The sequence below is a fragment of the Juglans microcarpa x Juglans regia genome, chromosome 1S, assembly GCF_004785595.1.
Source record: "Juglans microcarpa x Juglans regia isolate MS1-56 chromosome 1S, Jm3101_v1.0, whole genome shotgun sequence".
Taxonomy (NCBI): domain Eukaryota; kingdom Viridiplantae; phylum Streptophyta; class Magnoliopsida; order Fagales; family Juglandaceae; genus Juglans; species Juglans microcarpa x Juglans regia.
Window position 1 is genome coordinate 3,559,550 of NC_054595.1, and position 25,158 is coordinate 3,584,707.

General features: G+C 32.5%; 1 protein-coding gene, 1 long non-coding RNA gene and 1 pseudogene across 3 annotated transcripts; 2 read left to right on the top strand and 1 right to left on the bottom strand.

Moving 5' to 3' along the window:
* Positions 1-2,221: 2,221 nt before the first annotated feature.
* LOC121246548 lies at positions 2,222-6,317 on the top strand (annotated as a pseudogene).
* A 688-nt stretch (positions 6,318-7,005) lies between these two features.
* On the top strand, positions 7,006-8,586 carry LOC121245107. Its single transcript, XR_005936540.1, has 2 exons — positions 7,006-7,408; positions 7,506-8,586. It is a non-coding gene; the product is annotated as an uncharacterized LOC121245107 (long non-coding RNA).
* Positions 8,587-11,642: 3,056 nt separating this feature from the next.
* LOC121247674 (UDP-galactose/UDP-glucose transporter 4-like) lies at positions 11,643-14,871 on the bottom strand. Of its 2 annotated transcripts, XM_041146076.1 has the most exons (7): positions 14,348-14,871; positions 13,895-13,923; positions 13,577-13,778; positions 13,235-13,477; positions 13,015-13,116; positions 12,822-12,929; positions 11,643-12,152 (listed from the first exon to the last, which is right to left on the bottom strand). In XM_041146076.1, exons 1-7 carry the CDS (start codon positions 14,471-14,473, stop codon positions 11,892-11,894), a joined length of 1,071 nt encoding a protein of 356 aa, XP_041002010.1. In that variant the 5' UTR covers positions 14,474-14,871; the 3' UTR covers positions 11,643-11,891. The 2 variants fall into 2 exon arrangements, with proteins under 2 accessions (XP_041002010.1, XP_041002011.1); XM_041146077.1 differs by lacking the exon at positions 13,895-13,923 and having other exon boundaries at positions 14,348-14,862.
* Positions 14,872-25,158: the final 10,287 nt, after the last annotated feature.

Sequence of the window (25,158 nt, forward strand, 5' to 3'; positions counted from 1 at the left end):
TCAAAATAAAAATAATATTAAAAATTTATATTCTAACAATATTTTAACTTTATAATATGGAAAATGCTAGTATGTTATCTGAGTTTGTTCTCTCATTTTGATTATTCATATATTTACATTTTTTTAAAAAAAAAAATTTACTTAATGATTAAGAAAGTGATTTTTAGTGTATTGATATATTTTTTTATTTTTTAAAAAATATTTAAATATATTAAAAAAATATAAAAATAAAGATAAAAATAAAAAAATAACTTTGTGCTAGAGGGCATGCCCAGCGTTCAAAGCTCGGCGGCACGCTAGCACGACTCTTATAATATTTTTATTTAATTTTTTTTTCTCTCATTTTCCAAAACTCAGAAAATAGCTTAACTTAAATCATTTCACTACTATTCACAAATTTCTAATCTAATCTATATAACCAAACTTTATTTGAGTAATTTTAGAAGTGCCACTATATAAACTTTACAAATTGATGCGCCACAAATAAAAAAAAAAATGAAGTCAAAATGAGATATATTATATTAGTAATGTCTATTTATGTAAAATATGTTAAGTGATGTTTGGAGAATAAGATGAGATGAGAATTTTGTAAATAATAGTAAAATGATTTGTGAATAGTAGTAAGATAGTTTGAGTTAAGTATTTATTAGGTTGTGGAAAAGAAAGGAGAAAAAATTGAATAAAAAATATTATTAAATTAAAATATTGTTACAATATAATTTTATAATATAATTTTTGTTTTGAGATTTGAAAAAATTAAATTATTTTTTATTTTTTATTTGAAAATTTGGAAAATTTTTAATGATTAGATTAAAAAAGTTTTAATGATTATTTCGAAAATATTTGTGTCTAATAATGTTTGGGATAAGTTTGCCTTTTTCATTGAAAAGATATGATTTAACAATGAAAGTAATATCATATTCATAACACATGAATGACAACTAAAGTCTAAGCCCCGTTGATGTTGAGATGGTTTCAATCCATTTCATCACATTTTAATATCTAAATACAATAAAAATATATACTTTTAAATTTTAAATTTTTAAATTTTTTTCTAATTATTAAATTTTTAGATAAATACAAAAAAGTAATTAAACTTTTTCAAATTTTAAAACAAAAATAATATTAAAAATATATATTTTGACAATATTTTAACTTTCAATTTTTTTATGTAATTTTTCTCTCTCATTTTTCAAAATCCCGTAAAAATTTTAATTCAAACTATTTCATTACTATTTATAAATTATTTTATTACTATTTACAGATTTTTTATCTCATCTCATCTCATTATCTAAACAAGAGCTTATTAGATTCTTTCAATTTCAGATCAAATGCAGAATATATATTTAATTTAAAATATGAGATATGTTAATCATAATTTTATTATTTTTTTCAAAACGATTACGCAACGATTGTATAATTAACAGATTCAAATCTTTTCTCTTTAATCATTTTATTTAAGTTTGGAATATAATTTCAGAGAAATGAGTGAAAGTTTGGGAAAGTAAAATGTTATTTTTTCAATGTTTAAAATTATTAAAAAAATAAATAAAATGCACATCCCGTGCGGCCTTCTGTACTTCTCGGCACTTTCTGTTTCATTTTATTTCGGATTTGCTGCAGCACGAGAGCGCGCACACGCAGACAGTCTCTCGCTCGGTCTGCGGTCGTTCGCTTGCTCGGAGCGGTTCCTAGGTTTTCTCCCTACAAACTACGTTGTTTAAGACTATAATTCGTGCTTCCCAGTCGCGGCAATGAAGCTCACTGTGAAGACTTTGAAAGGCAGCCATTTCGAAATCACTGTTCAGTCCTCCGACACCGTGAGTTGTGCTTTCACTATATCCTTCTTTTTTCTCGTCTTGGTTTTTAGTTCCAGAATTATGAGTGTTTTTATTGTAAGGTTTTCTGTTTACTTTAGAAATGGGAATAAAGGAATGAAAAATGTGGCTGAGGCATTGAATTATATGTTATGGCAACCGAATAAATGAGCAGTAGATGTTTCGCATTTTCTTGTAATTCCATTGGTTTCTCGACAAACAAAGAGATTGTGCTCAAATTCGATTAGCATTCTGGTGCTTTTGTTGTAAGGTTATGGCTGTCAAGAAAAACATTGAAGATTTACAAGGAAAAAGTAATGACCCATGTGGACTGCAGCTGTTAATTCACAATGGGAAGTTCTTGAAAGACGAAACCACCCTGGCAGAGAATAAGGTTTCTGAGGATGGTTTTCTTGTTGTCATGCTTGGCAAGGTATGTTTTCCCCGTTTCTGTAATTTTCTTGATATTTTTTGTATTTTTACTTCTGTTGGGACGTTATCATGTTTTGCTACTATATGCTGCTTAATCAGTTAATTATACCTGAAGTCCCAGCAAACTATTTCAAATTCTAAAGTTTATTTCAGTTTCCTTCTTGTGTGTCTTAGCTCTTAATGATATGTGATATTATATATTCCATCATAATAAAACTATATAATGATTTCTGAAGTGATACATTATTTGGCAACCATAAATTGTGTTTGAACACTTGTGATTGAAAATTCAGAGCTGTGTTTTGCATTGCAGTAGCATTTCTGATGCGTTTCTACCTGTATAACAAAAAGTTATTTTCTGCATTCGTGGCACACACCCATGACCAGAAGTCTCAAATAGCCATTGCTTAGAATGTGAAGGACCAACATTGTGTTTCTCCGATATTGTCTCAGATGCCAAAGAGCTTTGAATGTTTTATTTTCGTTTCCTGTACTGGTGTTGGCATCTCTGTTTTCTCCCCTTCTTAGTTTGTGAGGCTTAGTATTTTTGTTCCGGAGATGAGAATATGTTGATAATTCCAGGACTTGAGCACTGTTATTTAGTTTATTTGGTGTTATCTGGCATTAACTACAAAAAGGAAGCGATTCCACATCCTTTTTCATTACTCCTGCATGTGTTTCATAAGCATCTCTTTAAAATGTATGTTTTGGGTAATTAATTAAGGAAGAATTACTTATAAAAAAATGTATGTTTTGGGGTTGTTGTTGGTTAATGGATGTTCTATTCTGTCATCATGGCAATTAAGATTCCAATTTTGTATTTTTTCCTATTGCCAAGTCTTCTAAAGGTTTTGAAAAGATTATTGTCTTTAATCATCTAATTTTTCTGCATAAGATCATATACTGAATATATTTTTATTCTTCATGTACCCAAAACTCATTTTATTTCCATATTTTCAGAGTAAAACCTTGGGCACAGTGGGGGCGTCATCCACTCAGGTATTCTTGCTCATTATTATACCTCTGGTTTCTTGTGTTTTCTGTATAAGCTGCTTATTTACCTCTGTATGTTAGCCTGCTCCTACAAATCCACCTACAACTGCGCTTGTCTCAAATTCTACTCCTGCACCTGAAGTTCCTGTACAACCACCATGAGTTTCCATGACAAGCGTTTTTCAATTCTTGCTTTTGGATTAGAGGAATTAATCTTCTTTGAGTTGCTTGCAGGGTCTCGAAGAGCACCTCATTTACTTCAGACACGACAACATCTAGGTACCACTCCATCTCTATGAATTTATCTTAATACTTCGAGAGAACTTATGGTGAATCAGTTGGTGAACCAAGGTGTCATGATAGTCAAGACATGAAAAAAACCATTGATCAGTTACCTTAAAGAGGGAGAGGGGATAAGATTTTGTTCTTTTACTTAGATTAAAAAAGAAAAGATAAGATGTTCTTTGAATCACGGAGTATAACCTCAATGAAAGATTCAGACTGATTTCTTATGATCTTTTTAAGGACTTGTAGAGGAGCAAATTGACTTAAACAAAATGACTTCAAGTCTCTCTTTATCTCCCTCCCTCTTTCTCTCTGTTTTTCTCTTGTTTGTTACTACCTGATGATGTGTGAACTGTTTAACATGTTAATGGTCTTTATGGAAAAAAAAATGAGATACTGAGATATATGTAAAGCATTACTTCTCTGTGTGATATAAAAGATTGCTGATACATCTAAGAATGCAATGTAAGAAGAGTTCTCTCTCTTGCTCTCTCTCTCACTCTGGTGTGGATGCGGGGGTAAAGGTTATAATTGGATCTTCACGTCTTAAAAGCAAGTGTGAGAAACAATATTTTGGAAGAACATTGTTTTGCTAAAGTCCAAAACTTGATTGTAGTAGGCAGTTTAATGGTGTGCCTATCTGGACATAACCTGACTCTAGTGTTAATGAAGAGGCTCCTTGTGTATGGTAGGGGTTCATACTCATTGCCGAGAGATAGCATTGTGCTTGACTCATTCTGAGTCTTTTGTGGCTTTAGGTGGTAAGAAAAATGTGCTCTGGCTCATATGTATTCAAGTATCGTAAATGATGGACAAGGGTGTCCATGGTTCTCTCGTTGAGATTGTTGTATGTATATTTGTTTAAGATGGTGATATTTCATTTACTACAGTTGCAGGAATTAACAACGCACAACATGGTATGATCAGAAATTCGTGTTTCTTCATAAGGCTTGTGCGTTATTCATATGCCTTTTACTAAGTGATTTCTCGATCTCATGAAAGATTATGGGCATGTTATAGTTCATGCATAGTCGTGCTATTGATCTTTAAACTGAATCTGCCATGAATGCATGGTGCTGCTGACTACTACAATGCATCTCTTTGCTATTAATTTTATAGAATTCTAAACGTGAAGTTTATATGGATTAATTCACAAACTAATAACAGTTCCTGTAGAACTTAGTGTGTAAGTCCAGTAGCTCACTTTTTTCTACTGAAGCATATATTTTTGTACTTTTTTTTTCTTCAAACAAATGGTTGGCAGATTGAAAGAATTGATGGTCAGTTAACCGTGGACTGAATCCAAATTCTGCAATCAAACTTGAGCTCAAATTTGTTTTGGCTGCTCTATACTCAACAGCAGATACTACACTGCTTGTTTATCATGGATATGCACAATAATACGGAAGTTGGTGGGGTTGAACTAATAGATGTTCTTTTTGTCCTATACAAATGAGTATACATAATTGAACATCGTTTCTGGGTGCAGAAAACAAAAAATATTATTACTTTAGAATATATTATAATAATAACAATGTAGTTATTATGTCTCATTACAGTGCTCCTACTGGTACCTACGGGCAAGCTGCTTTAATTTAGTTGCTGAAGGTAATCTTGAGCAGACTATTCAACAAATCATGGATATCGGCGGTGGAAACTGGGACAGAAACAGTCGCCCGTGCACTTCGAGCAGCTTACAACCACCCAGAGCGAGCAGGAGATTACTTATACTCTGTATGTTAAAAATCCACGTCTTTTCTGTTGTAACCTCAGTCCATATACGTTACTAATGTTGATCTAGCTTCAGGGTATTCCTGAAGCAGCAGAAATTGCAGTACCAGTGGCTCCTTTCCCTGCAAGTCAGGCAACTGGAATAGGTGCAGCCACTGCACCTGTGTCTGGATTGCCTAACTCATCACCCTTGAATATGTTTCCTCAAGCAAACAATTCAGATGTTGGATGGCCTTCCATTATGTGTACTTACTTTTAGGTGTTCCTTAAGTTTAAGAAGCTGGAATTTTCAGGAGACCCTTGCTGCTGCTGATGGCGGTGGTGGAGGACTTGGATCCCTTGAATTTCTTAGAAACAATCCACAGGTGGGTTCCTGGTTATATTCCTTTCTTTTTGCTTTTTAATTCAAGAAACATGGTAGTGTTATTTGCTAATTAAGAAAATTATCTTATAAAAAAATGTTTTAAGAAGCTTTTAATTCTGTGTTTGGGAATTAAAAAAATAATGGTATTTTTTTATAAGTGAAAATAATGGTGTTTTAAGGAAAGAACTTTTTGATACTTCAATTTGTTTCCTTTTCAAGTGGGATTTGTGATAATTGTTTCCATGAGGATGATGGGTTGGTGCTGGATCTTCCCAGTCAGAGCATCTCTATCTCCTTTTATTAGCATTAGCACTAACATAGTATAAGTATGGTACAGGGGGCTTGACCAGAGGGAAAAATAGAAGTATTTATTATCTGACAACTCAAACCACATCAGACTCTTATCAGTTGTGCTTTACTGGTTGATATGTCTAATAAATTTCTATGTTGCATGTTTGATTTCATGATGGCCGATAAGTGGTGATGCCAAGTGATGCTGTTTGATTTGGGTGCTGCTTTGCTTATCAAACTTCTACAATGATACTGGTTTTCTTTTCTTTGCATTTTAGTTCCAAGCATTGTGTTCAATGGTGCAATCAAATCCACAGATATTACCGGTATGTATCACCTTTTTATTATATTTAAACCCCATTGGGTTTCCCATGACTTGGAGTCAAACTGCTGCTTCTGGTGCAGCCCATGCTTCAGGAGCTGGGAAAGCAAAATCCACAGCTTTTGAGACTAATTGAGGAGCACCAAACGGAGTTTCTTCAGTTGATAAATGAACCTCTTGAGGGATCTGAAGGGTGAGTACTTATAAATGTATATCCAGTGAAGTCCTGAGTATGAAAGGAAATAGGGAAAAAAAAAAAAAGGAAATGCTTGTAAAACATCTTCAAACATATAAACACTGATTGATATTTTAAACAGCTACAGTTATTGTTTCTCCACTCTTGTCATCACCTTCATCCGCAATCTTTGTTGTCTTACATCTTCAGCAAATATTTGTTTCAATGCCAGTACGTAAAAGCATTGCCCTGGGGTTTTGTGGTAGACTTTGTCGACTTCAGTACTAGTGATTGGATAACTTGATCTCAAAAGCCTTGAAGGATTCAATTATCAACTCTAGATCCCTGGAAAGTGTAGAAGAAGGTAAATGCAGTTTTTATGTCCTTAGTTGCCCAGCCCAAAAAAATAAAAATTTCCCAAACATATGGATTTGAATGCTGTATCATTTCGTTGATAATCTCTGATCACCATAACAACTTTGGAATATAAGTGTTAGAAACATCTTTTGGAAACATTGGTATGGCTTTTAGTTTGGACATCAGAGATATCACTTTCAAACAGGTTAACGATCAATATTTCTTTGCCTCTAAATCACCATGCATCAAATGAGAAGCAAAAACAATGCAAGTCCTGATTCCCCCCCCCCCCCCCCCCCATAATTGTAAGGTGAGGTTACCATTCATCTCTTAAAAGCCTGATAAGACACTCTTCCATTGTATAGGCTTTGAACCTCTGGACCTGATTTATTTCCTTGTTTAAACTTGATTTTCTGTGCCTGTGAAATAATAATGGAACGCTTTGTTTTCATGTACTAAGATTGAAGAACCTTTGGTCCCCCCAAATCAACTTCCACATAGAAATGTTAAATAGAAAGGCAGCATAATTATTGTTATTTTCAGGGATGCATTTGATCAGCCTGAGCAAGATATTCCTCGTGCCATTAATGTCACCCCGGCTGAACAGGAGGCCATTGATAGAGTATGTGTTCATTCTACAAGTGAGATCTACTCTTTATTTTTTTTTTCAGCTGCTACTTTTTTTTCTCCTCAAGTGTTTATCATACGCATTGATCTTTTTATCTTCACATTATATAGCTAGAGGCAATGGGTTTTGATAGAGCCCTGGTCATAGAGGCCTTTTTGGCATGTGATCACAATGAGGAATTTGCAGCCAACTACTTGCTGGAGAATGCTGGAGATTTTGAGGATTGAATGTTGCTCCATTGGCTTCGTAGTTTCAGTTCCTTGGTGTCATAGTGATATAATTTTCTTTACTTGTGTAGTGTTCAGATTAAATCATGCGCTTTATTAATGAATTACGGAAATTAATTTGTGAAACTGATCTCTATATGAGTATAGGGTAGGGCAAAAGTATAAGCTTTACAATAATTTCCCCAACTTAATTTTTTCATGGGAAAACTTCATCTAATAGTAATAGTTTTTCAACTAGTAGTTTCTGTGAAGAGTGAATTTTAGAACAATACCATATCATCATCCTTCCCGTTCCTATACCACCACCATACTCCACCATTTTCCAGTTTATGTTTATCTGGCAACCTCGGTGGCCGTAATAGATCGACTTTCCTGCTAAATGATGCGGAGAGGGGGTGGGTGCACAGAAGTGTAAACATAGCAATGACCCTCTAATTACTAAAGTATAACCCGATAGGTTGCATCTCCTATGTTTGTACCCATTTTGTTTTTGTAATGGAAGGTGCTCAGCACTCAGTATCTCATAAACCCTATACTTTCAAAGCCAATCTTTTAGATTTTCGCTTTCAGGCAAGATAGATCCTGTTCTTAGTTTTTGTTGAACGTGTTTAATAATAGCGGTTTGATGCATTTGTGTCATGGGCAGGAGATTCGTATTGGCACAGACGATGTGGTGATGGAGTAAATTGGAGGATGATTTTCTTTTCTTTTCTAGAGAGTTGGTTCACGTTAGTTAATGGTTAGCTGAGATAGATTGCAAAGGAGATTTTTGTCACAAAAACTTATCAAAGTTTTTATTTATTTTTTAGTAATGCTAGAGAGAAGCCATTGTAGCAGTGCATACTTTGCACTCACTGCATGGTTGCTTCTAGTTAATTGTTCTTAACACTCACTTGGGGAGATGTGTAGTCTAGATGATGTCACATCATGTGTGCAAAATGGATGCTCTCAATAGTGGCTTCTATCTATATTTATTTTTTATTTTTACAAAATCATATCTGGAGAAAGAAGTGTCTATAATTAAAAAAAAAAAAAAAAAGGTTTTGAAAAAGAACTAAATCATTAATCTTGGTTCTAATAATGGTAATTGTTGGAACAATCCAGGAATGAACACTTATGAATGTCATATCTAGAAAGATATAAAATTCTAATAAGGGTAATTGTACCAATGCCGGATATATCGTAACATGCTAATTTTAGACATTCCTTCCCCCGGGTCCCATGGCTGCGTTTGTCATTTAGATAGTATTTTAAGATGAGATTAAAGTTAAAAATTGAATAAAATATTATTTTTTAATATTATTATTGTTTTGAGATTTGAAAAAAATTGAATTGTTTATTATATTTTTTGTGAAAATTTGTAAAAGTTATAATGATGAGATGAGATAAGATGGGTTGAGAGTCTTTCTCAATCTAAATTGAGCCTTACAAATAGTTTTTTTTTTTTAAATAAAAAATAAAAGAGTTAGTTAATTTTATCATGTTATTGTGGTAATTTAATAACTTAAATAGAAACATTTTTCAAAAGAAAAGATTGAGCGAATTTTCTAATAGACTTTTCAGTCCTATTCCTATTAATAGATGAGAAGTGATATACACATAAAGAGATTACAAAAGTAAATTTATAAATTGATGTAATTTCATGTGATCTGTTAGATCTATTTTATAATAAAAGTAATTTTATAATATGATATATTACATCAAATCACATCAATTTATAATTCATTTGTAGTTAAAATATTTCTCTTAATAAATTGATAGTTTTGTCAATCACCTTAAGATTCTCAGATCACTTAACTAATTAGCAATAAATTCTTACTTATAAAAAAAAAAAAAAAATTAGCAATAAATTCTTTAGCAATAATTTGAAAGGGAAACTGCTGGCTTACAATCCACACAGCTGGAAAAGGTAGATCCAGAAATTTATCTTTGGGAAATTGGGGGGGAAATTATTATGATGTATATTGTAATATATATTATAAAAAATATTATAAACATATTTTGAAGTATAAAAGATATTATCAATATATTTATCAATTAGAAATTTATGACGTGCAATAATTGAAGATATATAAGAGTTCCTATTTTTTAACAAAAATTTAATATATTTATTGTTTATTAGGAAAATAAAAAATAAAAAACACACACACACACTAGACGGAACACACAGAAGGCAAGTTATGTAAAAAGGATAAAGTACAAAAAAAACATGAAAAGATTGAAGTTTTTTTTATAGATAAAATTTCAAAAAGAAAATCAAGAAAAATCAAAATTTTATAAGATTTTGGGGCTATATTGTGAATTATAATAAAACCAAATTCTATATATTTTTAAGTTTTTCTAAGAAATAATAAGATTGTTATAATTTCTTGGATAGTTGAGGAATCTTTCATAAACTTTTCAAGGGAAAAAAATAATATTTTTACAGGATAAGAGAGATGATATTTACTGTTATAAAGATTATAGAGTGTCAAAGCATCGCACACTCATTTTAAAAAAATGAATAAATACGAGATTCATTTAAAAATTTTAATTTTATAGTAGTAGATCTCACTTTTTTCATTACATCTAACATTACTAGGGGATAAGTTAATTTTTTTTAATTTTTTAATAGTAGATTTAACTTTTTTCACTACATCTAACATTACTCGAGGATGAGAGAATCTAAAAAAGAAAAAGGAGTTGTTAACTTTGTCACACAAGTGAATAAAACGAGAGGGAAGGAAGTGAGAATGGTCTCAAGGTCTGCATGCACAATTTTCTTTTCACGGTTTGATAAAGAGACAAGAGAGAATCGAAAGGGGTTAAAAGAGAGCAGCGTTCCACGTTGTCGAACATGCATGCAATTGAGCAAACACGTTTCTTAGAGCTGTCACTTTTTGTCGTTTATAATTTGTGGCCACCTTCAATTTCCTTGTTCCATCTTTTTTTTTTTTTTTTTTTAATCTTTATTTCTTAAAGAAGACTATTATTTCTCACCACAATAATGAACAGAAACTGTCTCTTTTCATTTTTTCAATTATTATTATTTTTTTATACATCTCATTTTCATAAAATAATAATGATCATAATATTGGAAAAAGATGGAAACCTATACATAAAGAGAACCGCTTCACACCGGTCATGCTGGTTTTTCCACAAAAACAGCCCTCCATTCATCTCAAGTCACGTAGGATAAAACACTCTAAGAGAAATACACCCCACCACTGACAATCACCTCGTACGTGCTAGCCTTCTCTTTCTCAGCATCGTCCTCTGCCTTCTCTTCCTCGCTGGTCTCTCTGCCCTCAGTCTGACGCCAAAGCCGACACAAGCATCTCAGTCCGACGCCGACGCCAACTCCAACCATCTCAGTCCGACGCATCTTTATCGCCGATCTCCCTCATCTCCGTCGATCATCTCCATCTTTTTTCTATCAAAATCCAATCAAACCAAAATCCATAATCAAACCAAAATCAACCCACAATCAAACCAAAATCTGCAATCAAGCCACAATCCACAATCAAACTAAAATCCTTCGACAAGCAGAGGGCTCGGCGTAGGAGCTGTACTGGGGGCGATCATAGTCAAAGTCATCAGAAGGCATGGAGGACAATCGACGCCGATTCATGGCGATTTCCTTCGCGTTGAGCTTCGACGAAGGGGGTGCTCAGGTTGAGCTTCGACCTAGGGGATGCGATTCGGGATTGCGAACGGGGGTGTGGGTGCGATTTGACGAAGGGGGTGCTCGGGTTAAGCTTCGACCTAGGGGATGTGATTCGGGGGTGCAGGTGCGATTCGGGGTTGCGAAGAGGAATTGGGGGTGCGGGTGCGAGGGACAAAGGCCTGTGTAAGGGATTTCCTTCGAAGGGGGGTGCGAGTGATTTTTGCAAACAAATTGATTTTCTGATGTTTAATAGTTTAGGATAAATACGGTGGAAAGCTTACGTATAAGTTTATAAGTGACAGGCTGTTTTTGTTTGAAAACCAGCCAACCGTCTGTAAGGATTTCTCATACATAAAAAATAATGGCAGCTAGTGAAAATAAAACCTACTCACCTGTTCAAGCCATCAATGAGAACGTACCAAAACTGTCGGGAACCATTACAACGGATTCAATTTATGTAAGAGAAAATCTCACAGATTTTAAACCCATTAGTCAAGTACCTCTTCAAGAACTGAAATTTCTTTTTCGATCCATACCAGAATTTCTAAATCCTAAACTAATTGATTAAAGGGTGCATAATTTTAAAGAATAAATTATAGAAGTTGCAGTAGTAGTTCTTAACATCAGACCAGAGGCCTTTTTTCTTCATCTTGTTCTACATTTTCTAGTTCAGTTATCTCCTGCTGATCAGTGCTAGCAGGCTTCGCAATATGGGCAGTACTGGAAGAGGAGGAGACCCTCCTGTTAGGTTTGTTATCAGGTAAGAGCTTCAGTGTGATTCCCATGGCTATGAGCAGAAGTCCAGTCCCATGTTGCTCAGTCAATGGCTTTGTAAATATCATGTATGAAAGTAATAATGTCACTGCCTTCCTTGCTGTTGTCACCTGTGAATCATTATTTTTGGCAAAAATGAAAAAAGAACTCCTTATTAAAAATTTTAAAATAAGTCTAGTTTCAAGTTTTATAAAATTAAAAAAAAAAATGTTAACAAAAACAGTATAAAAAACTGCAATATTGTCTTTGAAATGTCAACCCAAGTACACTTTATGTTTAGTACATGTTATTGAAAAAAGTCACATGTTACATGGGTAGCTAGAGGTGAGGGGTGAGAGGACTTGTGAAACTACACCATATATTAGCACCTTGAAATAAAAAAAAATGATATTTGGAGTCGTAAAATGTGTCGGTGATGTGCAATCATTTTAAAAAAAGAAAGTAAATATGAGATCCACACGATAAAAAATTAATTTTTTAATAATGGACCCTACTTTTTTTCAAAAAGATTACATGGCGCTTGCACACTCCACGATTGTATTTAGCATTACGCTTGAAATGAAGGGCAGTTACTCCCCAAAAGAGTCAGATGCTAGAAAAAGGGAAAACTCCACCACCAGTGACACTTATTTTAGCATAAATGCATAATGCATTGATGGAAGTTTTTGAAAGCACAATATATAAAATGGATGGAATTGATTGAACCTATGTCACGAGACCTTATCTTAACATAAATTGACATAATGGAACAAAGGAAAAAGCTTGTGAGAAGAATGTACCATGGCAGTAGTGGCAGCACCAAAGAGGGCAATGAGGGAGAGGACAGAAACTTGGCCGATAAATGTAGCCATGGCTTCAAACACTAACACTCCATAAACGTATGGATGCTGCATCATGAAAATGATCAACAAGATCTTTAGAGCATGCATTATGTAGTTATGGGAAAAAGAAAGAAGCATTTTCCCCTTTTACCTTTGAGCATGAACTCCATGCTTTAAATAATTCTCCAGTTACAAGCATTGGTGGAATCAAGAAAGGCAGGCCGACTACGGTTGAGCAAAACAGCATCTCTGTCTGCACAGCACATTAAGATGAAAAAGTAAAAAACTAAATATGAAGGTCATGCTTTCTTCATGAATGCCCTTTTTCACATTTAAACACCCAATTAGAAATTAACATGGCATGAAATCACCTGGCTGGTTTCGGGATTCATGGTGAAGATTGCTTCTTGCAGATTACCCAAAAAGGAATCCATGATTAGAGCACCAGATACCATTATAACACCAATTACACTGAAGTTTGGAGAAGTTTGTGCATCAGCTAAGGTGAAGAGGATCAAACCCACAACCAAGAGTATCGCAGACACGTATTCGTGAAGTGGATATTTCCGCCTCAGACCAGGTATGAATGCACCCATTACCATGACTGGGAGAACCTGAATGCACCCAAAATCATAACAATGAGAAAATATCTTTGAGGACATGGAAATCTATATATAATCAGCTAAAAAAAGCGAATGAATTTGCTTCTTTACCTTTGTGGATTTGAACATAAGCTGTGCAGGGTAGTTCAGGAAAGCCAAGGACCCTTTGGTAAGTCCATGGGAACCCATAAGTACAGCAGAGAGTTTCACATAAGTCTTCCATGGGTTCACCATTTGCTTGGGGGTGAAGCCTTGGAGATAAAGCAGAAACAGGTAGACAAAGCCTTGAACAAATGTGAAATACCAACCATAGCTGGGAAAAAAAAAGAATCATATGAATCCATCATGAATAATTATAGTAAGAAAATCCTTAATTAAAGCTAAGAATCAGAGGTCCCGCATAAAACAGTACTACGATACTCAACTTACCTGAATTGGAGCCTGTTGTACACGTACTCCTAAATATTATGCAAAGATTAAGAATGAATCAGAAACTACTGACAAAAATTATGTATCTAAATCAAATTGATTCATTCCGGAAATTACAATCGGTTCAAAAAATCAGGAAAGCTTTTCGTATTAATTCTTTGGCTCGGTTTTATCGGAAACCAAACAGATGCAGTAAAACAGTAAAAAACGTCGTACTTCCGCCTTTAAAAGAATCAAAGTTTGCCATATTTCCCTTTTCCGTTTCTCGGCAGCCAAACAGTGAAAAATCAATAAATCCCATGTCAGCAAATTAAAAATAAAATAGAGATATGCAAGAATCCAACGACTTTTTTCTCCCTTGTATCATTTACCAAAACACATTATCTGTCAGTCACTTACCAAACAGAGGGCCAAATAGCGAGAGAGAGAGAGAGAGAGAGAGAGAGAGAGTACCTCGCAGATACCATTGACAAGATAGCCAAAGAAGAACCCAGCAGAGCAAATGAGGAACTGTTTCCATTTGGGTCGGTCTGAGAGCGAAATCCCGAACAACGACCGTGCTTGCTCCTCTTTCCTCATTACTTCCGCTTCGTTCCAACAATCACTCACAGACTAACAGGTTCTTTCCCTCGGCCTATTGAGTTTGGGTATCAATCAGAGTGTTCAAATAAATGAAACCATTGGTACCGAAGTTTGATCAAAGACTACCAACACGGCTTCCGGTTCATTTGCATGTTGACCCTCCCACAGAGAGAGAAACCAGAGGCGGAAAGATGGAAAAAGGTATCTGTTTGATTACACTAACCATGTGAAACTCACGAGTATTATGGAAGATTTTTACATTCTAAACTTTGGTCTCAGCTCTCGCTTTGCAGTATAGAGAGAGAGAGAGAGAGAGAGAGAGAGAGAGAGATTTTCTGGCTTTCTGTTGCATACGATGTGCATTGTGCAGAATATTTTGGAAGGCTTTGCAGGGGTTATAAGTTGTAACCACGCGTGCGTCGAGTGTATGATATGGTTTTGTACACATTAATTTGAGGTAAGAGAACTCGGTAGTCGGTCCCACCTGATACAAGTAGGTCCTCTCAAAGTCTTTCCATTTTTATTTTTTCAGAAAATGGAAGCGGGTGCAATCAGCAACTCTCTTTTGACGTGACTATTAAAATCTCTCTATTGCGAAATGTCTATCGCCACAGTATTCTAAAGTATTCAGTTGGTCTAAAACCTATCTCATGATCTAAAAATTAGGTTTTATTACTTTTAATAGTTTTAACTTATGTTTTAACTCGAACTTTTGTCTTAGAAATCATGAAATATCAGTTCTACCAACTGAGTTACCACATTGGTGGTCTTCTCATTTTTATCTCAGTCTTTTCTAATCTCATACACAGATAAAAGAATTATTATTTATAAAAATATTTTATAAAAATAAATTTATAAGTTAATAACTTACGTGATTCGTTAAATTTATTTTATAATAAAAATAATTTTAAAATATTACATATTATATTAAAACATGTTAATTTATGCATTTATTATTATAAAAAAATTATAGTTGAAATATTTTTAATAAAAGAGAAATGCTACATTAACAAAAATTTCACAAAAAAACTAACGTGAATCTATATAATCTGTCGAATTTATTTTATAATAAAAATAACATTATAATTTAACGTATTATATTAAAATAAGTTCATATATAAATTTACTTTAAAATAAGTTCATATATAAATTTACTTTTACAAAAACAGAATGAGTAATATTAGATACAGTCATTAGTTATGTAAGCGACGCGCAATCTTTTTTAAAAAAAGTGAGTCTACTATTAAAAATTAGTTTTTTTATGTAGGTATTATATTTAATTAGAGAAAATATATTTGCAACCGCGAATTGTGTAACTATCGCGTAATCACTTTAAAAAAAGTAAATAAAATATGAGACTCACATGAAAAAAATTAATTTTTTAATAGTGGATCCCACTCTTTTTCAAAATGATTACGCGGCGTTTACGTAATTCACCGTTGTATGTAGAATTACTTATTTAATTATTTTTTAAAAAAATACATGACACTTACACCATCTATGACTGCAAATATCTGAAAACGAAATATCCCAAACTCTGTAGCCTCTACTCAAATTTTCGAGAGTATACCTCCTTACATGTTTTAAAAAATAATAATTTTTTTCATTAGTCACTATTTACTACTCCACACCCTACACTCTATGAAAAAAGTATCAAATATAAAATGTGGGGTGAATAGTGACTGATGTATAGTAAAATACAAAATTGATTTTTAAGCTATAATAATTATAATTAGAATATAAGAGAGAAAATTAAGTGCATTTAACCAACGACATCCCTGCATGGCATGCATGCATGCATGCAATACAGGATAAATTCTCAATAAATTACTGGACAGTGAAAATGACTACGATCGAATTTCAAATGCAGTTCTTCTATAGATAACCGCCGGTGGGAAACCCCTGCGACATCGACTGACGTGGCGTGAGTCGATATTTAAAAAAAAAAATACAACTAGACTGAAGCTAAGGAAACAGTGAAGACAGGCTACAAATCATCTGAAAATCACAAATCGTTAAAGGTTTCAAAAGGTTGATCTGTGTTTGTCACTATGGCACCCATTATTTCTTTACCACCAAAGCTCACAAATTTACTCTTGGTAGCAATTGTTTTGGAGCAAACCGAGTGGGTCTTACAACTTGCTGCAGATGGTGTATAGAGCTAAATGTTACTTTTCATTTCTTCCAGCTTCCAACTTGTTTTGGAGCAAACCGAGTGGGTCTTCCAACTCAGAATCACAGTTTGATCCTTTTCATTTCTTTATTCCTTCTCCTTCTAGGTTCGTTCGTACTCAAAAAATAATCTAAACATTTCAAGGGTTTCAATTATTTTTTTGCACGAACAAAATATTTCAGATAAAGAAATTTGGGATCGTTTGGCTACAGAAAAATCCTAAAAAATAGTTTCGACTTGAATGCATAGAACTGAGGAAGGGATGAAGGGGGCGGACTCTGGTTCGAAGCAGAGGAAGGGAGGGAGGGTCGTCTTCGTCTTCGGTGGGAGATCAAACTGAGGGAGGGAGAGTAAGAATCTTGGGGAAGATGAAGGGGGTACCTCTGTGCTTGGGGGGAAGGGGAGAATGAGTGAAATCGAGAGGGAGAATGAGAGGAAGAAGATGGTAAAAAAAAATTAATAGAGAGAGAACGAAACGAATAGGAGAAATGTAGAAAAAAAATAAAAAAATTCTATCAAAAGGAGCGCTTGATTACGCTAGGTTCTCCAGCCCAGTTGTAAGTAGAGTCTCTTTCAAATGGATGTGCATTTAAGAGGATATGACTTCTCTCGGTATCTGGCCGAGTACATACCATTAAATCCTATCCATTGCGACCAATATCACTTTATGGCTAACTGAATTTCATTGGTTATCAAATTTCTAGCCATATATTCCTAATTAACGAAAATATTATTTCAGCTTTTATGTTCCAGATTTTTTTTTATTTTTCAAAATGATCTGAAACAAAAAAGAGAAATAAAGAGAAAATAGTGCACACAAAATTAAAATGGTCCCATAATTTTCTTACAAAGTAAATTAAGGTTGCTTGAAAGCGTGGTTAAGTATCTATTCGAATGCAAATCTCAACATATTAAAAATAAAACACCATTACAAAATACTTACATAAAAATAAATACCCACGCACCCAATTGTTATGGGCCTAATTTTATACGAGAAATGTTTTAACTACAAAAAAAATTTCATAAAACAAAATTATAAACTAACGTGGTTTGATGTAGTACGTTATATTTTAAAGTTATTTTTTAAAGCAGATTTACCGTATCATACGAAATTATATCAGTTTGTAGATTTATCTTTATGAATCCTTCTATGATTGTAGTATTACCCATATATAATTGGATTTACTTGCATGCCCAACTGTGAGTGAGATAGTTCCATAATCAGGACCCTAAAGTTGCAAAATTTTTGTAGCAAGAATTGATAATGAAAATGTATGCATCATAGTTGTAGGTTAGTTTTTCATGTTAAAAACAAAAGGAAAAGCTAGAAGTGGCAATATGTGATACTACCCGTTAACCCAATACGAATATGACACGATAATAGCGGGTTTGAGTTTAGTTTTAATAGGTTTAGGTCAAAACGGATTGACCTGTTAAAACATGATTATTTAACGGGTCGATAACGGGTTAACCTATTAAGAAAAGTTAAACTTACATTAATACCCTTATACTTAAAAACTAAAAACCCTAACACTAAAGACTCATGCCGCACTCTCAATTACTCGACTCACTCCCTCACATTCATCTTCATTATTCACTTGCAAAAAGCCGCCCATTCTTCTCAACCCTGTCTCGCCGCTCAACCGCCAGCTTCTCTCCAAATCTCCAGCAACAAAGTATGTTAACATCCACTACAAGAAAAACATGCAGTTCCGACAATTTTTACAGTGTTGCAAAAAGAATCATCGCAATTATGTACTTTTTGCGGCGAGTTTTCGATATATCTCAATATCTATATATATATATATAATCATTTTTTAAATCACATCTTAATATAAGAGTCATTCTGTTCTTGATCATGGCTTGCATTAAGACTACATGCACTCACACTACAAGAAAAAAGGGTTTTTCCAGCACTCAAGAGGTACATGCAGTCTGTTGTGGGGTAAAGGGGGTTTTTTCTATATACATGAAGGTTGCATTTGCCCAAGATGATTAATGTAAAGGCAGGCCCTAGCTAGGTAAAATCCAATTTAGTGAGCACTTAAAAATGAATTGAATTTTTCAGTCTATCATGATCCCTTTTTTATCAGTTCTGAAAACATGATCATCAATCTTCAAAAATTTTTGGGGTCATGCTTGGGGAAGACATACTTCTGAAAAATTTCCTCAAGTCTTTAGTGTTTTCCTTAAAGAAGTCTTTTTGTGTTAGCCTCACAAAAAGACACACACACACACATATATATGCCAACTTCTCAATAAAATTAAAATTGTTTCTTGGATGTCTTCAGAACTTTGGAAATTCAAGGCTTTGAATCTCTTGGTGACTGCATCAGGGAATAGTCCCAAATATGGATGGAATTCATGTTACCGAAACACAGAACATTAATTTTCATACTGTGTTATCAAAACAGGTACACTCCAAAAACAATTAGAACTAGAAACTTGAGATTATCTATAATTTAGTAACAACTAATTACTATAAGATGTATTGGCAAAATAAATATTTTTTACTGGGTCAAAAAATGTTCAAGCCACGGACATTGAATATGGACCACAAAATGCAGATATACATGCAAAATTCGTGCAAAAAAGGGGTAGATTTCACAACTGCACAGCTAGAAATTAGTCTACAAACAAAAAGCTTTTAATTTTGTAAAGAAACACACGCGCAAAATCGTTTCATTAAAAATCCACTTTTGAGTTGCAGCCATACCTATGGTGACGGAAGGACCCACGCTATCCCTCAACTGAATCTCGACCAACCTCAGTTGGAAGCAATTGACCCAAATCCCACATATTCAAAGAGACGAATCGCACGACACAATATGGCTTCAGAGATTCTGTCTCGATTGTAGCTTCCGCGGGAGGAAAAAGTGGTAAAGGAGAAACCTTTGGGTGGTCGCACGAAAATGGAGATGAAATCGTTCGGAGGACGTGGGTGGAGTAGCAGCTGATCTCTCGGAAAGGCAAATGGAGACGGAATGGGGAAGAACAGAGAGAAGTGGAGGAGGAAAGAAATTGGGGGGAAAAAGAAAAGATTTTTAGAGAATTTGGCACCCAGACCTAATTATGACGATTTTGAGCGTTACAACATGTGTTATCTTTTTCTGGCAAAATAAATCGCTGTAAAAACACTTATATTCGTTGCAACTAATTAAAATAAGGGGCCCACTTCCTACTGAATCGGCTGTCTCAACAAAATTATGCGGCGATCGAAAACTCGCCGCAAAAAGTACTCTACTGCAGCGATTCTTTTTGCAACACTATAAAAATCGCCGGAACTGCATATTTTTCTTGTAGTGTCATATATCTAGCTATATCTCTATGATCAGTATTGAAGATACTAGAATTCTAAACAAAATTTTTAAAGATCTTACTCCCAGCTTAATATGCATGTGAGCTTAATTAGCTTAATCTTTGAAATCTATGTATCTAAATAGGAGATACTTTCCCAGCTTACAGTGATCATGAAGCTTGTTTGTTATGGATTGTAGTAGTGAATGCTGATTTTATTGTTATACACTTGTAAAATCATGCTGATTTTTTATTTTCAATATTGTTTTGTCCTGTCAGATGTCTGAGACAGTAGGCGAGAACGATAATTTGATTGACTTGGACTTGCTAGAAGATGTCTTAGCAAGTTGTCAAAATGAGGGAGGGAAGTTGAAACGAAGGAAACGATCAAATGTGTGAACGCTTTAATTCCTTCTATAAATCAATCAAAAGTTTAGTTGTGTTATTATTATTAAGATTGTAACTTTAATTTTATTACAATATATTTATGTTTGTCTTGTTTATTGTAGGTTTGGACTTATATGTTTAATATTTGGTATTGTTGTGATTTTATTTTTGGTATTTGGTATTGTTGGGACTTAAGTTTGGACTTTCTCAAGTTGGGACTTAATTTGGCTGGGTTGTGTCTTTGTGATATTGGTTGATTGTATTGTATTATGGCTTTATTAATAGGAACCGTATTCAATGGAACAGGGAATGTTCTGCTTGCAGTTGGCCTTTTCTTTATGAAGGATATTAGATTGTCATATTGGTTTTAATTTTATTAGATGTTAACAGATGAATAATAATAATGATTTTTTATTAGTAGTTAGTTACTTAGTTTTATGTGTTTGGATGATATTGTGATTTTAATTTTAATGTGAAATTATGTGAATTAGGTTAAAATAAAACGGGTTGAAATGGATCAATTCAACCCATTAACATATAACGGGTTGAAATGAGTCGTGTCGTGTCGACTTATTTTTTATTAATTAATAATGGATCATAATAGATCGTGTCGTGTCAATTCGTTATGTCAATAAGTCATGTTAGGATTTGAGATCTTTACACGTTAAACTTAACTGGTTGTATTCGTTTTGACCCATATAGTATAATATTCATATTTCAATACGGTACGAATACGACCCGTTAATACGATTTGTCACCCTTAAAAAAATCTATGTTACATGAGGATAGAATTATGTTAGAGTCATGCTACACCCACCGAGGGTATAGCACGAGGATAGGTCCCAATAAGGCTAAATGATTTTTTTTTTATACATTTTTTTAATATTCTTAAATATTTAAAAAAATTTATAATATTATTAAAAAATACTTATTTAAAAACTAAAAAAAAATTTAATTAATGCTCTGGACGCATTTCTCATTATGCTGTGCACACCTGCAAGTTGCAACCGTCCGCACAAACAAATACATGAACAGTAAAATCCTTATTTACGTGTGTATCGGCACGTGTTTATCGTTTTTGAAAAGATAACTTATACAGGTGTCAAATGACACAAGTTTTCATAGATTATCTCATTGAATTTTTGTTTTGATTTGGATAGTGAAAATATTTGAAAAGTATTGAGAATGTTATGTAATAGTAACGAAAAAGTAATAAAATAATATTAAATAATAATAAAAAATATATGAAAAATAATAAATAGTAAAAAAGTAAGTGAAAAATAATAATAAAGTAAATAATAATAGTGAGAATACTTGAGATACTCTAACTTGTCAAATACATCAGAGTGAAAGAAGAAATAGACGTGTGAAGTGTAGATAATTAGTCTCTAATATTTATTGAGTATTTAAAATTATTATACAATTTTAAATATTATAAGACACTTTATATGTCTATAGTCTAATTTAATTACAAACATGAAATGAGATGAGAAATCTCTAAATAGTAACGAGATAGTTTGTAAATAATAGTAAATAAAATTAAGATTTTTACGGAATTTTGGAAAAGTAAAAAAGAAAATATTATAAAATTAAAAAATATTATTATAATATAATTTTTGTTTTGAAATTTTAAAAAATTGAATTATTTTTTGTATTTTAATTTTAAGTTTAAAAAAATTATAGTGATTAATTAATGATCAAATAAAAAAAAAAGAAAACTTATAAAAATTAAAAAATATTTACATGGGTTTCTTTGGTTCATCAATTCATCTCAACTCATCATTATAACTTTTTAAAATTTCAACACAAAATATAATAAACAATTCAACTTTTTTAAATTTTAAAATAATAATATTAAAAAATAATATTTTAATAATATTTTATCATCATAATTCAATTCAATTTAACATATAAATACAGCCTAAATGATATTTAAATGTTGGAGTAAAATAAAATGAGATAAATATCTGTGAAATCATCCGAGCCTGCATCTCTTTCGCTTTAAACGTTAGAGTTTGGGTTTAAATATACGACACGTTTTCCAACGTAGGCAGTCAGCAGATGGCAAAATTAGTAGCTTTCCTGCAAACTGAGTTGGAACTGTCTCGTTTGTTTTTAAAAAATATTTCATTTTATCTTATTTTATTATTATAATTTTTTTAAATTTTTACACAAAATAAAATAAATAATTTAATTTTTTTAAATCTTAAAAAAAATATTATTAAAAAATATATTTTAATAATATTTTATTTAATTTTTTAATTTTAATCTCATCTCATCTTATCTCATCTCTAAAAATAAGCGAACGCTTAATTTTTGCATTAAGAATCTCTTCAAACGAACGTACGGAACGATGCCGTAAGGTATTGTCGGGACCAGTTATGAACAGATATAGGACACGTGGTTAGTTATAAGTTGATGGATGAATCTCATTGGAATAAACATAAGATACAAATAAGTACAATGTCGTATTGTTAAGGTAGTCCTTTTCTTTCTTAATTACATATACTTCTGCATCTAAAATTACTATGTAGGTCCAGAAAGAGCGACTCCGCACATGCCAATTTCCAAACAATCAAACAAACACTCACTATTATTCTATGCTTCCCAACAAAATACGTACAACTTGCTCAAACTATATAATTCCAAACTTATGCCATTTTTCGTCATTTCAATGTCACCATGAGCATGCAGCAAGCAAGCTTGGGTATTAAAATCTTGTCGGTGTTAAATAATCACCGTTCATCTCAAAAGTTTAAGATGATACGATATCAAAATATGGGTTTGATATTTCATATGCGTGGATATATAGACCAATCCATGACAAAAAAAATTTAATATTTTAATCGAGTGGTCGTCTAAAGTACTATTAATAATTATATGGATAGATGAATATTGCTATTGAGCCATTTGAAATTTATCATTTAGGTGGCCATCTTGATATGGTACCCACGTAGTTTATTAAATAAATATATATTTAAAACAAAAGGACGTTTGAAAATATAAAAATAGAAAGAGTAAAAGGATAGGTAATTCTCTCTACTAGCATTTTGTGTTTGTGCTAGCATTATTCATGTTATAATGGTATGCTACTTTGTCCTAAACTTACAATAGACCTACAATTCAAATGAGTTTCATATAATCCGTTATATTTACTTTACAATAAAAGTAAGAGAGGTGTTACAATCACAAATAGAGTTTATAAAAGTAAACTCATAAACTGACGTGATTTCATATATTTGATACGTTAGATTAATTTAACGTACTACATCAAACTACATCAATTTGTTAATTTATTTTTGTGGAATCTATTTGTGGCTAAAGCGTTTCTTTAAGAGTAATTTTACAATCTGACATACTATATCAGTACACGTCAATTTTCTAATTTTAAATACAAAAACTTACATCATGTTGAATTCACTTTTCAGTTCTAGGCCTCATTTGGATGTTGAGATGAAATGAGAAGTCTGTAAATAGTAATAAAATGGTTTAAGTTAAGATATTTTATTTAGAATTATATTATTGTTTGGAAGTTTGAAAAAATTGCAATGATTAAGTAATGATTAAATTATTTGAAATTGAAAAGTGTTTGTGTTTAAGTTATATATATAAATGAGATGAAATGAAAATGAGATGAGCAGGGCCGGCTCAATACATTCTGGGGCCTAAGGCTAAAATTCTGAGTGAGATCTTTTTTTTTTTAAAGTAAAATTAAATAAAATTATTTTTATTTTTATATTATATTTTTATTTAAAAATAATTGCTATCATTTTATAAAGTAAAATTATTGATTAACATTTTATACCATATTTTCAATTAATAACTGACTTTAATCTTTATTAGGAAATTTTTGATTTAGAGAGAATTTTATCAAATCTAGTTTTACAATAACTTTATACTCTTAGACACAATTATAATCATTATTATCAATAAAGTTCTATAAGCAACTTACATATTTGAAAAAAAATGAGCCATTGCCTCTTTAAAGGATTATACTAAACCCTTTTATGAACACTGGAAAATTAAATTTTGTTATTTATAATTTTCACATTAATTCTATATTAAACTAATAATGACAAAAGATAAGTGTATTCTTAGAAGGAGAATAGGTAAAATAATTATTATATGTGATACCTTTAAAAAATAATAATGATATAATATATATTTGATCTTATTTATATTGTCATTCTCATTGAGTTAATTAAAGTTTTTTATTGGATATATATAATTTTTTTTTTTAAATTCTACTTTATATATATATAAATATATATTGAGGCATTCTTCCATTATGAGTCTTAGGCAATTCCATTAGGAGCCTTAGCCAATTGCCTAACTTGTCTAATGGAAGAGCCAGCCCTAGAGATGAGATGAGATGAGATTGAATGAGATAGGTTGAGATGACTACCCAAATGAGGGTACATCTGTCTTTCCAAAAATATTCAGCAAAAACAGCCTAACTAGAACACCATGCATTAAGGTCCAAGGCCCAATGGCTCTTTGAAAACAACATTCCCTTCGTGACTATAACTCCCACATGGTTTTTTTGAGATGTGGAAAGATATCCTGGCCTTCTTTCTTACATGCCATTATCTCAAATCAGATTTTCGGAATGGACTAGCTGATGCCCTTGCAAACTTTCGGGAGCTGTGGGTGTGGAGGCTACATTTTCAGTTGCTGCTCACTTTTCCAAACGCATTTCGGCTTTACATTTTGGATCCATCAGGTTTGCCTCATTTCTGACATTAGATACTGTCTTTCTAGATATTGTTCTAGTTCTACTATATATTTTGTCTGGTTTGCTCTATTTTGGCTTAAGATGCTTTTT

Coding starts and splice junctions, on each gene's coding strand:
- LOC121247674 (XM_041146076.1), bottom strand. CDS start 14,473: ATGAGGAAAGAGGAGCAAGCACGGTCGTTGTTCGGGATTTCGCTCTCA. Junction 13,779..13,894: donor TACAACAGGCTCCAATTCAG/GTAAGTTGAGTA, acceptor TTTTTTTCCCAG/CTATGGTTGGTATTTCACAT. Junction 13,478..13,576: donor TTATGTTCAAATCCACAAAG/GTAAAGAAGCAA, acceptor GGGTGCATTCAG/GTTCTCCCAGTCATGGTAAT.